This window comes from Papio anubis, chromosome 9, assembly GCF_008728515.1.
Source record: "Papio anubis isolate 15944 chromosome 9, Panubis1.0, whole genome shotgun sequence".
Taxonomy (NCBI): domain Eukaryota; kingdom Metazoa; phylum Chordata; class Mammalia; order Primates; family Cercopithecidae; genus Papio; species Papio anubis.
The window spans coordinates 62,589,447-62,603,205 of NC_044984.1; the positions used below are offsets into that span (position 1 = coordinate 62,589,447).

General features: G+C 39.9%; 1 protein-coding gene across 2 annotated transcripts; it reads right to left on the reverse strand.

Moving 5' to 3' along the window:
- Positions 1-3,726: 3,726 nt before the first annotated feature.
- On the reverse strand, positions 3,727-10,820 carry IL22 (interleukin 22). 2 transcript variants are annotated; one of them, XM_009181163.3, is made up of 5 exons: positions 8,815-10,820; positions 8,272-8,337; positions 8,012-8,155; positions 7,019-7,084; positions 3,727-4,362 (listed from the first exon to the last, which is right to left on the reverse strand). In XM_009181163.3, exons 1-5 carry the CDS (start codon positions 8,998-9,000, stop codon positions 4,285-4,287), a joined length of 540 nt encoding a protein of 179 aa, XP_009179427.1. In that variant the 5' UTR covers positions 9,001-10,820; the 3' UTR covers positions 3,727-4,284. The 2 variants fall into 2 exon arrangements, with proteins under 2 accessions (XP_009179427.1, XP_021778269.1); XM_021922577.2 differs by lacking the exon at positions 3,727-4,362 and having other exon boundaries at positions 4,889-7,084; positions 8,815-10,817.
- Between the last annotated feature and the right edge of the window lie 2,939 nt (positions 10,821-13,759).

A 13,759-nucleotide genomic window follows, 5' to 3' on the forward strand; every position in this document is an offset into this window, starting at 1 on the left:
TCATGATAAAAAAACAGAGCCATATTTAAGGAAAATGACAATATATGGTAAACTTAGAAAAGAAGAAGGGCTGCAAAGAGTATAAGAAAAACAGTTAAATGAATACCTAGTATCTTAGCACATCAATGTTGTGGTTCAGGGGTAAATAACATTACTAGGACAAGTATAAAGAAACTTCGGGCCCGACACCTGTAATCCCAGCACTTTGGGAGGCTGAGGCAGGCCGATCACTTGAGGTCAGGAGTTCAAGACTAGCTTGGCCAACATGGTGAAACCCCATTTCTATTAAAAATACAAAGATTAGCCGGGCATGGTGGCAAGTGACTGTAGTCCCAGCTACTCAGGAGGCTGAGGTGGGAGAATCGCTTGAACCCGGGAGGCAGAGGTTGCAGTGAACCGAGATTGCACCACTGTGCTCCAGGCTAGGTGACAGAGCAAGACTCCGTCTCAAAAAAGAAAAAAAGAAAAAAGAAATTTCATCTGGGTAGTAGTTTTGGAGGTCTCCCTGCAAACAGAAATTTTGTACTATTTCCCTTATAAAAGCATTAATATTAAGAGCATGAAGCTGCTCAAGGGAGGCAGATGGATAATCACTGAGAGCTTGTAGTAAAATTGAATAAAAAGAGCTGCTTTAAGAATAACATTTAAAAGAGGTGTTGGATTTATTTTCATTAACTTTTAGGGAGGTTAAAAATTCTAGGCTGCTTGGTTTAACAAAACCTCTTTTACCTTTTTTCTTTAAATGAGTTTTCAATGTTTATATTCTAGTTAGACCACAAATAATGAGCCTTATCTCAGCACTAGCAGCTTAGTAACAGCAGATTTAAAGCAGGCAGAAAAAAGAGGGGAAGACAGAGAGCTTTAGAAGACTCTACTGAATTCTATAGTGCAGATTGACCATTTGAGCTCTGAAGCTTTCCTGTTGTAATTTGCCCATTAGTTTAAAATGTGCACAGAAACGGGCCATAATATGTAACCAGCTGGAGATTTAAAGAGAATGACAAAATCAGGGGTTAGGACATTAGAAACTGTCTTTCCCTTTTAAGGCTAGACCCCTAGAATGAACAGAAAAAGAGAAAAAGAAAAGCAAAGAATGCAGAGGAAAAGGTTAAGCTTTACAAGCGGGCTTGTGAGCCTGTGGTGCAGGGCCAGCACCTCTACCACTTTCACTTGTCTTCCATGGGGAAAGCCTTAGCACCCCAGACCTACACGGTATGAGATGAACTTCTCCCACTTCCACCAGTCACCAGTTAAGGTGACCTGTTCCAGCCAGAGCAGGGAGCCCCTTCAGCTTAAGGCCATTAGAAGTTGGGGTTTTGTTCCAAGGGTCTTCGGCTCTCAGGGCAATCCCATTTCCAGTGGCTGAGCTTGTGGCAGAGGGCGCAAGCCGTGTAGGGCTTTTTTCCTTTTATTTCATTGGAGCAGTTCGCCTTTCTTCTTGCCTGCTCTTCTGCCCCAGTGGTGGTTATCTGGAGGAGAGTGCTTAGGGCAACTCGGAGGGGGCTGGGGGCTTATAAAGCAGCCAACAGTTAAGCCTGCCTCTTGTCTCTGACTTTTTCTTTATTCTTAGTTTTGTTTTCTTTATTCTGCTTTTGGTTATAAAGACTAAGGAGGCTAATTGGAGGATTTCCTGCATAGGAGCCACGCTGTGTTACACAAGAAAATTAGACGCTTCTTTTTGAGAGTCTGAGGGTTAAGTTTGTTCTAATGCTTTAGAATGCAGCCTAGACGTGAGTGAAAGAATAGCTGGGGTTGTCCCAGGATAGGACTGGAAAACACACCACTCAGGGCCTCATGAACTGCATTTTTAGAGTCCCGAGTACTCACCACTGCATCACGGAACCTCACACTGAACTGCATTTTCTCTTGTGGCATCCCACCAAGATGAAAAGGGTCCACCTGCACCCACCAAGGGACTTGGGTGCACTTTCTAAAGGGGCAGCCCACCTATTAGTAAAGACCTCTCAGCCACTCGGGGGCCTTAGCTGGATGATTAGTCCAGACACGAGGAAAAAGGTAAAGGAAGAACTTGACCTGGCGCCAGCCCAGGGAAGGGAAGACTCACTGTTCTGAGGCTGAGTTCACCTGATTCAGCCACATCGGAACAGAATGGCTGGCTGACTCCATAGGGGAATTCAGAATCAGAAAGAGAGGGTCTGAGTCACCCAAAACATATGTGAATTCGCTCTGAATGAGCCTCCACTACCAGTCATGCCACACTGAGGGATTAGGGACTTCTGAGCAGAGAAGAGAGGAAAAAGCCTTCCTGCCTAATGGTAGAGGCAGCTAACCCTGTTCACCCTCTGACCTTTAGGCAACACCAGAGAACAGCCCTGGCCAGTTACCATCAATTGCCAGAGAGGTACTAGAAGCTGGCTGCTGAAAGACTGAAAAGAGAAAACAAACTTAGGTGCCTCTCAAACGGTCATGGCAGTTAGATGCTTCCACGGGGACACCTTTCAGCCCACCAGAGTATAGCTCTGGCCAGAGACCTACAATTATCTCTGTGCTTAAATGCTATCCACTGAGGGTTCCAAGTTGGGAAAGAGAGAGAGGCAAGAGGGTTCCCTATGAGGAGAGAGAGCCCCCGTATGGAGAGAGATCCCCATAAGGAGAGAGAGCACCCCATACGGGCCACCAGAATGTTGTGGGTGAGCGACAACTATCTGAGGCTGGTGACACAGGTGGTAAAAGAGTTTACCAAGACCATTGTGGGTAAAGAAAGTTAGATTTACTAGAAAAAGTATGAAAATATGTTGCAAGAGTGCAACGGGCAAGTTAGCAAAAGAGGGGCTGACTGCCAGGAATAGACAAAGGCTTGCTGGGAATTTATTCTATGTGCTCCCCTCTCACCACCAGGCTGGACCTAATCCTGCAGGAACTTGGCCAACAACTGGCAAATGACCTGCAAAGTTGGTTCCTGATTGCTTGGAGAAGAAAATACCTTAGCAGATGACGACTTACTTCCTATCATTGACTTTGACCTTGTATGAAAAGACCTACACAATCTTTCAAAGCCCTTCCCCCAGGAACGGCTCTTCATTGCTGGCATCCTTTGTCCATTCTTCTTGGTAGAACAAATCCAACCTTTATCTCTACCTCTTCTCTCTCTTCTCTGTAGCATTGTACAAATTTTGAAGATGAAACCCTTTCCCTCTCTCTGTGTGTGTCATAGTAACTTGCCCATCTTCCACCTATGAGACTTCCCTATCAGTGCTAAATTTACTAGTAGGAAAGACTCCCCAAAACACAGCTTTCCTGTTCCTTTAGTGTCTCACTTTCAGGGAGACTGGAGAGTGCACCTTTCGGTAGGCCTGAACTAGAACTAAAACAGTTTATCCATAACAATAGAGGCTACATGTATTTCTCTCCAGCATCATCACTCCTTTCTTTTATCCATAAATGACTTATGATAAGTTCTTTTCAATTTCTTACCTTTTTTCTTTTCAAAGGTACATGCTGAGTCAACCTAATAAACCAGTATAGGCACTATAACAGAGAGTCTTGAAATCAGATAGACCTGGCTCAATAAGGGTCAACTACTTATAGTTATAAAATGTTTCTTAAGGTGTCTCTAATGCAGCTTTCTCATTTGTAAAATTGGAATAATACTAATAGCTACCTCATTTTCTTAGAGTCAAGAATAAAGTTATGGGAATGGTAACATGACAATGATGATGATGATGATGATAGTAAAGGAGAAAAATCACAAAGCCACAAGACTTAGGATATTCAAGTGTTTATTGAGGTCAAATAAACATGTTATAGCTCTATAATTATTGTCATAAATATCAATATTAGCCTTATACTCAAGTAGCAATATCAAATAATGTTTCTATAAATAAATTCATATTAATAAAATGATATAAATAAGATACATTCTTATAATAATAATAATAAATACATTTATAAATATGAAGTACTAATTATGGAAACATGAAGTTATTTAGGGATTTTTTCCCCTAAAGGAATGGGAAGTAATCTTCTTTACGGAAAAAGACAATTGTTTAAAAAATAAATTATTTTCTGTGTATAGAACACCAGTTACAATAAAATGTTATCAATAAATGTCTATACTTAGAAAGTCTACCTTCTGATCTTACAAACAAAAGTGGCACTGGTTTCCTTTGTAACTAAAGCAGGGGTTCATTTGGAATCCACCCATCATGATGGAGTTTGGCTTCCCATCTTCTTTTTGGTTAAAAAAAAATTGCTTTGGGGGATCTAACTGTTATTTCTATCAGGGAAAAGGGGTTAGTTATTCGTTTTTCAGCTTTGTTCTGGTCAAATGCAGGCATTTCTCAGAGACATAAACAGCAAATCCAGTTCTCCAATTGCTTTGATCTCTCCACTCTCTCCAAGCTGTGAAAATAAGAATGCAAAAGTATTTGAGCATTTATGCCATGTTTTCTAAAGTAAACAAATTAGAAATTGCAAGATTAGGTTGATGGAGACAGAAACCGAGTTTTAAGCATTTGTAAAACATTCATCGTAATACCCCTTTAGCAAGAGTATTGTATGATTTGCCAAAGAGCTTAAAATGACAGCTCTCTGGACTGAGAGGCCACCAGCAGGCATCAATTTCAGGTGCACCTCACACTAATGAAGCTGTTTAAAAGCTGGGCAGAGGGTTGACCACCCCTTCTTAACCAGAGCAAGCAGACTGAAGTGAGGCTGGGGTCTGGGGGATCCTGAGTGCCACCCATTATGCCTTGGCCTGTTTTGCAACTCCAAAACTATCTATGACAGATGGCTTATAAAGAGCTTGTCCAACCCACAACCCACGGGCTGCACGTGGCCCAGGACAGCTTTGAATGCACCGTAGCACAAATTCATAAACTTTCTAAAAACATTATGAGATTTATGCATGGACTTTTTTTTTTTTTTTTTTTTTTTAGCTCATCAGCTATTGTTAGTGTTAGTGGATTTTATGTGTGTCCCAAGACAATTCTTTCAAGGTGGCCCAGGGAAGCCAAATGATTGGACACTCCTGATTTAAAACATCTCAGCTCAGAAGACTTCAAACCATATATTTACCAATACATTGAGTTTTTTTCTGTTTCCACCATTTTGACAAAGAGTAAAAGACAAGTTTTCACTTTTGTGGGAAAAATGTCAAATAAGTCTTTTCCACTTGCTTTAGTTAATAGAAAACCAGATACAGGTCCTAACATTCATTCTTTCTCCCTCCAAGTCAAATGCAGATGAGGCTCCCAAACTTAATGGAAGAGGAAACCCAAATTCAAGTGAAAAGCATTCCCTATTGAAATTCCTCTAATCTATCATATTTGCATTATTTCAAGAAAAACCTTGTCACCATTATCCTCTATACAGTACATTGTTCTTTCTTTTCCTGCTTTCTTCCACCCTTTCACTTTTCCATACTTCTTTTGACATAAAGCCAAAAAGATATGCTTTTCTATCTCAAAGACTCCAAGACTATAAAGAATTTTAAAGTTTATCTTCCCCTACTGTCTGTCATGCATTTTACTACCAGCCTGTGCTCTGCTTTTACCCCCAGTGAGAGGGAATTAATGCTTCCCGAGACCACCCTCTTTCAGACAGCTCTGGCAGTTTCTCCTCCTGTTGATCTTTCTCTGAACAACATTCCTCTCCCGCCTGTACTTTCTGAAGGTACCAGCAAAAAAGCATAATCACTCTTCCATGTGGCAAATCATTGCAAATAGGAAATTGATTCTTTCAAAATGGATTAAAGGCCTTGAAAATCACCCAGATCACCATGAGATTTTCCTCTCTCACACTTCACTTTTCTAAAGACAACAAGCAAGCTGAAATCAGGAATTTTTTAAGCAAGATGTGTAAAGCATGTCTTGTCTGTGACATGCTAACATTCAGCCTTCCATGTCTAGATAATAGTTCCATAACAAGAGAACTGAGCTTCACAATATAAAACTACAAAGCCTTCAATTATCAAAGGAAGAAACAGTCACGTTCATTAAATGATGCTCAGGAAGAAATGCTTTTTTAAAAAGTCAAGAGGAAAAAAGGGGGAATTAAGGTTAAGCTTATTACTGAAAATTCTATCAACTGGAGCCTTCATGTTTCTGAGTATTTACTTGGACCTGCTTGTAAGAGCATCACTTTCACTGCTCCTAATCATTCCTCCGGTTTTGGGGTGAGTCACTATTGTTAGTCTAAGTCTTCCATTGTTGTTCTTTTCACCAAATAGGCCACATGATGATATCATTCACTATAGAAATGTACACCAGCCCACCATGGATAAATGCTCACTAGGGGTTTATTGAGGGAATGAAGGAAGAAACTAGAATGGAAGGTCTTGAAGGGAGAGAGGAAGAAAAAAAGGCTTACCAATTCAGACTTCCATTTAACTATAATAAATCTCTTACTAACATTTTTAGTCTATTTGAACCTGTATAAAAGAGATCAGGTGTTATCTGCTCTTGATTTTAAACTAAAATCAATAGTTGTTAGATATTATGATAATTAAAAATAAGCATCGATTACTCCAGAAATTAGCCGTATATGCAAGTCCGCCTCTTTTGTTGTTCTGAGTTTATTCCTCCAAGTTTCAAAGCAATGAATGAATGCCTTCAAAAATGACTTCAAATAAATTTGCCCATAGGCATTTTTCTGTTTTTAAACAAGTGCTTCTTCAGATTACATGAGTCAATAGGAATCTGAAATTTCCCTAAGAATTAATGAAACTAATCTGTATCACCGCCGGGAAAAGTGTTAGCTTGAGATTTGGGAGACTTGTATTCAGCCCTGTCTCTGCCACTTGCCTTCCCCAGAACGTGAGGTAATGTGACTGGACAACCTAAGATTCCAGCCAGTTCTAGAATTCTACAATTTGCGAAATTTGGAAACTGACTTCTAGATATATAGATATCTCTACATACACAGACACCAAAGTAATCACCCTGGTGGTAGGAGAATCAAGTGAAAAATCACAAAGTGGTGGGAAGAAAGAAAGGAAAGAAAAACAGCATTTGTCTCTCCTATTGCATGACGTAGCATTGACAGTTATCAGTCCTACCTTTTTCACTGTGTCCTTCAGCTTTTGCACATTCTTCTGGATATGCAGGTCATCACCTTCAATGTGCTATGAAACAAAAACAAGAATAACTATCTTAATGTTGTGCTGAAACTTCATGAACCTCCACACCCGTGGAGGTACGGTACAATTCACCTGGAATTAAAACTCTTAGTAATTTTGCCCACAATGACCTAGATTTCAACGGTGACCTAGATTTCCTGAGCTCTTGAATTCCCTTGGACACCAGAATCCAGTCACTTCCCTTACAAGAGACCTCTCTTCATCTTTGGGAAATCCTACTGAGGTTTGCGTTTGTGGAAACAGCGGAGTGGTTTATGCAAATTCTGTAAGGAATAAAACCTCAATCATACCTCCACAAAACAGCATGCTCAGAACAAGAAATGTACATAAAACATCTCATGTGAAAATTAAGCCCTCTTCAGTAAGTCCTAGGGCCTTTGACTGGGCCCACTCCATGCAAACTTTTTTTCGTAGTTTCATATGTTCAGCGGCATCAAGTTCACACGCCTCCGATTTTGTCACTTCCCATGACATCAACAGGGCAAGTCTGCCGACACACCGCTGACATTAAGCCTTCCCATTTCCCACTTTCTCTTCTACTTTCTCTCCATGCCATCCCCTCCCCTCAACAACTTAGACTCAGTGGATCCATTTCCACATCTAGATGTTTTTCCCAACACCTTTCTCATCTTACACAACCTGAGTTGCCTTTTTTCCAGAGACAAACCAATGCGGCTTCTATACACTTAAGTTCCAGACCCCCTTCACCACTATAAACTCAAGATGTGACTCAATCAAAAGCAAAAACAAACACTCTGTGATCCTAAATGACTCCTGATAATACTGCTGCCAAGACACTTCTTCCTGCTAGCTTAGGGGTAGACGGGAGAAGAGAGAGTTGGGGTAAGGGGGTCTCTGTGGAAGAAGGAGGGAAGGAGGGGTAGATGGGCATAGGCTGAGAGCTGAACTTACACATGTGCTTAGACTGTTGCTGAGCCTGGCCAGGAAGGGCACCACCTCCTGCATATAAGGCTGGAACCTATCCGATTGAGGGAGCAGCACTTCTTCAAGGGTGAAGTTCAGCACCTGCTTCATCAGATAGCAGCGCTCACTCATCTACAGGTGGAAGGGAAACAGCAAGGGTCATAAGGGATGAGACCTAAATCATCATTACCACCAATCCAAGTACCCATGGATGGCACAAGGCCCTGCTCGTCACAACTGTAGCTTACACTGACTCCGCGGAACAGTTTTTCCCCAATGAGACGAACGTCTGTGTTGTTATCAGCCAAGCTAGCCTGGAAGAGAAGAAAAGACTAAGTGCCTGGACATTGAGCAGATAGAAAAAAAATCTGTACGTAGACATGTGCCCCATCCCCTCTCCCCAGAGCAACCCCATAAAGACTAGAAACAGAATTCAGATGTGTGCGTAAGTTTAGGACAACGCACAAAGGCATAAAGGAAAAAAAAAAAAAATCATCAGATGGGTTATTGAATGGCCGAGTTTAACTAAAACATGAATGGAAAAATTCATCACATGTATCATAAAGGCCAAAATAGAAGGAAGGAGTTCAAGTTAAAAAAAAAAAAAAAAAAAAAAAAAAAAAAAAAAGCAGCCAGATTCCCAAGAGTCTCTGAAAAAAACAGAAAATTTATCTGCCAGCAGGGATAAACAATGGGTTCCTAAAACTCTTAGAGGTGCTCTGAAGAAAAGTGTAAGAACGATTTGGGTTCCAAGTAGATCCAATGAGAAAGCGCAGCATTGAGATGCATACCTCCTTAGCCAGCATGAAGGTGCGGTTGGTGATATAGGGCTGCTGGAAGTTGGACTTGTCAAGCCTGCAGTGGGAGCTGATGGGCGCAGCTGCTCCTCCCTGCACCGAGAGGGCCAAGAGAAGGAGGCAGCTGGTGGCCAGAGTCCCCATAAGGAAAGGGCTCACAGATTTCTGCAGGGCGGCCATTGCAGACAACTCTTACTCGAGCAATTGGTGACTGGGGACGGAGAACCTGGTTGAAAACAACGTGAAGGAACAAAATTAGTCAAGAAGTATTTCATCAAACTAACCAATTGTACCAAGTTTGCCGAAACGCTTACCTGTTCTGAAGTTCTGCTTGTGATGGGGAAGGTAGAAGCGGCTGCTTTTATAGCCCCCAGGATACCGACTTTTTTTTAATTGTGCAAAATGTGACATCAGCAACTATCTAATTTCCAGTACTGTCTTCTGAGAACGACCTAACCACCACAGGAGCCCACAAAACACCACCTCTATTCTTCCCACCTTGAGATGTAAGTGTTTCCCTAAAACGTCACTATTAGAGCCCAGGGGGTATTTTACAGACAAATCCCAGAAATTTTCTAAACCCTACATATTTTTCAAAGAAAGCAATTGTTTTGTCTTAGTAGAGTGCAGATTTAGTATAAAATTTTTTGATCTCCTATAGTGGCTGAGTAAGCATTTTGGTCACGGACTCATTTTCCTACCCGCTTTATAGATTCTTATCTCATTGGAGGTGATCAGAAAAAAAGGACCCGTGTCCTATATCCTCTGCTTTAAAGTAAATGGTAATGACAGCTTACAGATCATTCCATTATTAAAATAATTTTATCTCCTTTTTAAACATGCTGAATTCTAAACCAGACTTCTGTTTCAAAAATAACAGTCTTGGCTAACCTAGTTATTGTTTTCTTCCCTTTCTGGGACTATTTTTAAGTGATCCTAACAAGGCAGAAGCAAATGTATCTTAAAATTGTATTAATTGAATTATAATCAATATCCACTTAAGTTTGTAAATACTAATGCTGAACAATCTGATCACCATTTTTCTTAACATGTAAACTTTGTTTAAAAGAAAAGAATACCATGGATATAGTTCATCTTAAAATTTTACCTAATTCTAAACTTCACACAGGTCTCAACATAATATTTCCAAATAACCTTATAACAATTATATATGTGTGTATATATGTATATATTGTATGTGTATATATTGCATATACACATATATGTGTGTATATACACAATATATATGTATATATATACTATATATACACACACATATATATGCACACATACATGGATGTCTGAGGAAGGGAATATAGGAATATAGAGGTTCCACATTACCTTTAAATTATTTAAAAATACACCTAAAACTAGACTGGAAATTCTCCCGCAGAGCAAGAGAAGGAAGCAAGTGCAACTATCAAAATGCAAGTACCTATTGCTGAGGGAAGGAATGTGAATTAGTGCAAATTTGTATGATCAGATATTTCTCCTCACAACTAGTTAAGATCAGGAGTGTTGAAGAACTGGGAGAAGGGACGTAAATAATTGTAAAACCTAGACCACTTTTTGAGATGGCACAGACCTCAGCAAAGTGCCACTGGGAAGAGTTGGAACCACCTGAGGACACTGAGCATTTGTGAAGGTGGCCAGAGGAGAAAGAAGCAAAAAGGAAGATTAGTGGGAATAAATAACACCACATGATCACACTTGCATGTGGAATCTAAAACACCTGAACTCATAGAAAGAACGAGTAGAATGGTGGTTGCCAGGGGCTGGGTGGGCAAGGGGCAGTGAGTTGGGGAGATGTTACCCAAAGGATACAACATTTCAGTTAAAGAAGAGGAATAAGTTGAAGAGCTCTATTGTCCATCGTGGCAACAATAGTTAAGAACAATTTATGTTATGCTTAAAAATCACAAAGAGCATGGATTGTAAATGTTCTCATTACAAAAAAAAAAAAAAATTCCAAGTATGTGAGGTAATACATATATGTTAATTCACTGACTTTAGCCATTCCACAATATATGCATATATCAAAACATACATGAAATCAACCTAAGTATCCACAGATGGATGAATGGATAAAGAAAATGTGGTATATATACACAATGGAATAGTATTACGCCATAAAAGAAATGAAATCCTGTCATTTGCAATAACATGGATGAACCTGAAGGACATCATGTTAAGTGAAATAAATCAGATGCAGAAAAACAAATACTGCATTATCTCACTCATATGTGGAATCTAAAAAAAAAAAAAAAAAAAAAAAAAAAAAAAAAGTTGATATAGAAGCAGAGAATATAACAGTGGTTACCAGAGACTGGGGAAGTAAGTGGGGAAAGCGGGATGGGGAGAGGTTGGTCAACGGGTACAAAGATACAATTAGGAGGAATAATTTCGGTGTTCTATTACACAGTAGAATGACTATATTTAACAGGAAAATATTGTATTTTTCAAAATAGCTTTTGAAGATTCTCACCACAAAGTAATGATAAATGCATGAGGTGATGGATATACTAACCTAATTGTGTCATTATACAGCATACACTTATATCAAAATATCAAATTATACTCCATAAATATGTACAATTATAATATGTCAATTTAAAAAATAAGTAATTTTTAAAACATCATATTGTGTAACATAAATACTGTATATACAATTCTTATTTGTCAAATAAAAATGAGATAATTTTTGTTAAATTGAAAAAAAAAAAATAGGTATGTTCCAAATGTTTCCTTGGGTTGACCATGAGCCCGAGAAAAGATGATGAAACTCTTCCTTATTCAATTTCCTATTATATAGGGCCACTTTTGCCCAGAACTCTGTATAATTCTATTAGCACTAGATTTAAGCTATTCATGGATTAAATAGGCTTTTGTTGGTTTGCCTGGGAAACTGACCAGCATACATAATTTTGTTTCCATGGGAAAATAAGTTTTGACATCGTTGAATTACGTGATTTCAAGGGAAGAGTCTCTGTGTCTTTCGTCTTTGTAACTCCAACACCTAGAACAGTGCTACACACATAGGAAGGACTCAATAAAAGCATATTGACTGCCTTTATGATATTTCTAAAGTTGGTGTTTGACCCAGTCCTGCTTACCAGCTTATTGTTCCTGAATGGAAAATAAATCACTGTGAAACAGAAAGAGAATGCCAGAAAATTGCAAAGCCGTCTTTAAGAGCAGCAGCGTGCCTCTTATTCATTGTATGTCCCTGATGGACCAAGCATCAATAAGATAGTGTTAATGGAGCCTAGATCTTAAGTTTCAGTGAGTTTAACTAAAACTCACTAAAGGGAAAATCTGCTCTGGTGTTGTATGGGGGTTTCTGAACAGTCATACTAGGAGTCTCAGAAATATTTGCTGTTAGAAGAGATTGTGAGGCTGGGCGCGGGGCTCCTGCCTGTAATCCCAGCACTTTGGGAGGCTGAGGCGGGCAGATCTCCTGAGGTCAGGAGTTTGAGACCAGTCTGGTCAACATGGTGAAACCCTGTCTCTACTAAAAATACAAAAATTAGCCGGGCATATTGGTGCGCCTGTAGTCCCAGCTACTCCGGAGGTTGAGTGGGAGAATCGCTTGAACCTGGGAGACTGAGGTTGCGGTGAGACAAGATCGCCCCACTGCGCTATAATCTGGGTAACGAAGCAAGATTCTGTCTCAAAAAAAAAAAAAAAAAAAAAAAAGAAGAGATTGTGGATATAACAAAAAGGTGCTCCTGTGAAAACAACAACCAAAGACATATGTATGCTAAATATTTTCAGATTATAATGGGCCCTTTCTGCAGTCATTTCCTTGTAAATTTTCAAGTCTCTCCCAAAGCCACTGCAGATGAAGAGCGACCCCAATGCCCACCTCCCAGGTCCCAGACAGACCATACACATGGTTGATTTGGAATATGTGACAATTTACTTGATCTAATGCCAAGAAGGACTAATCAGAATCCTCAACCAGAAGCAGGCTTTGACTGCCTCATTCACTATACTGTGCCCAGCACCTAGAATAGTGCCTGGCGTATAGCGGCAAAATAAATATTCATTGACCACATACATAAAATAATTTCCAAACTCATTGACTCGTGCTTGAAAATCCATGACTGGAAATGCATTCTTTAAGACACAAATCTCCCTAGAAGAAAGAAGACTTTTGGTATCACAGGTAAAAAGATTTGTACTCATCATATTCCTCAGTCCAATGCACATGATCATTGTTCCATACAAGTTCCTGTGTGTGTGTGTGTGTGCACACGTGCGTGGGTGTGATCCTGCCCTCATCTTCTCCTTCCCTCCCCACTGAACACTTACCGCCATCTCTACCATTGCCATAGGTCATGGCTCTAATGTTTCACATGTATTTCTGAATATTGACGCATCCCTGTGTAAAAAGAAGTATTGTTTAGTGTGTGTAGGTATTTTTATTTTACAGGAATGGCTCTCTTTCTTACCTTTTTACTGAGCGTGATGGTCTTACCATCCGTCCATGTTTCTGCGTGTAGCCTCTGCTTGCAACGTGACATTCCAGAGTGCGTACCCACCACAATTTGCGTATTCATTCTCCAATGGTGGGTACCTGAACTGCCTCCAATTGCCCAGACCACAGACATTGTAGCTCTAAACACCCTCATCCAAGTCATTTTTATGGTATTTTTGAGAGTATTTTTGACAAAATTTTTGAAGTATGTCCTCTAGGTCATAAGGATAAGTTTATTAGCATTTACTAAATATTGCCAGATTGCTCCCCAGAAAGACAGTGTTAATCTACTCTCACACCAGCAAATAAAGCTTCCTCTGCTTCCTTAAATCCCCCTCCACACTTGGTATTATCCAGCTTTAACTTGGCCAGGCTTTGGAGGTTTAAAATGGTATATATCTCATTACTGTTTTAATTTGCATTTTTTTCATATACTTGTAGCCACTCGGGTTTCCACCT

What these genes read in the sequence shown, in the direction of transcription:
- IL22 (XM_021922577.2), bottom strand. Translation starts at nt 9,000, where the DNA reads ATGGCCGCCCTGCAGAAATCTGTGAGCCCTTTCCTTATGGGGACTCTG. An exon ending in AACTGTTCCGCGGAGTCAGT is followed by an intron (nt 8,156 to 8,271) that starts GTAAGCTACAGT and finishes TTCCACCTGTAG; the next exon opens with ATGAGTGAGCGCTGCTATCT. An exon ending in GCAACAGTCTAAGCACATGT is followed by an intron (nt 7,085 to 8,011) that starts GTAAGTTCAGCT and finishes TTTGTTTCATAG; the next exon opens with CACATTGAAGGTGATGACCT.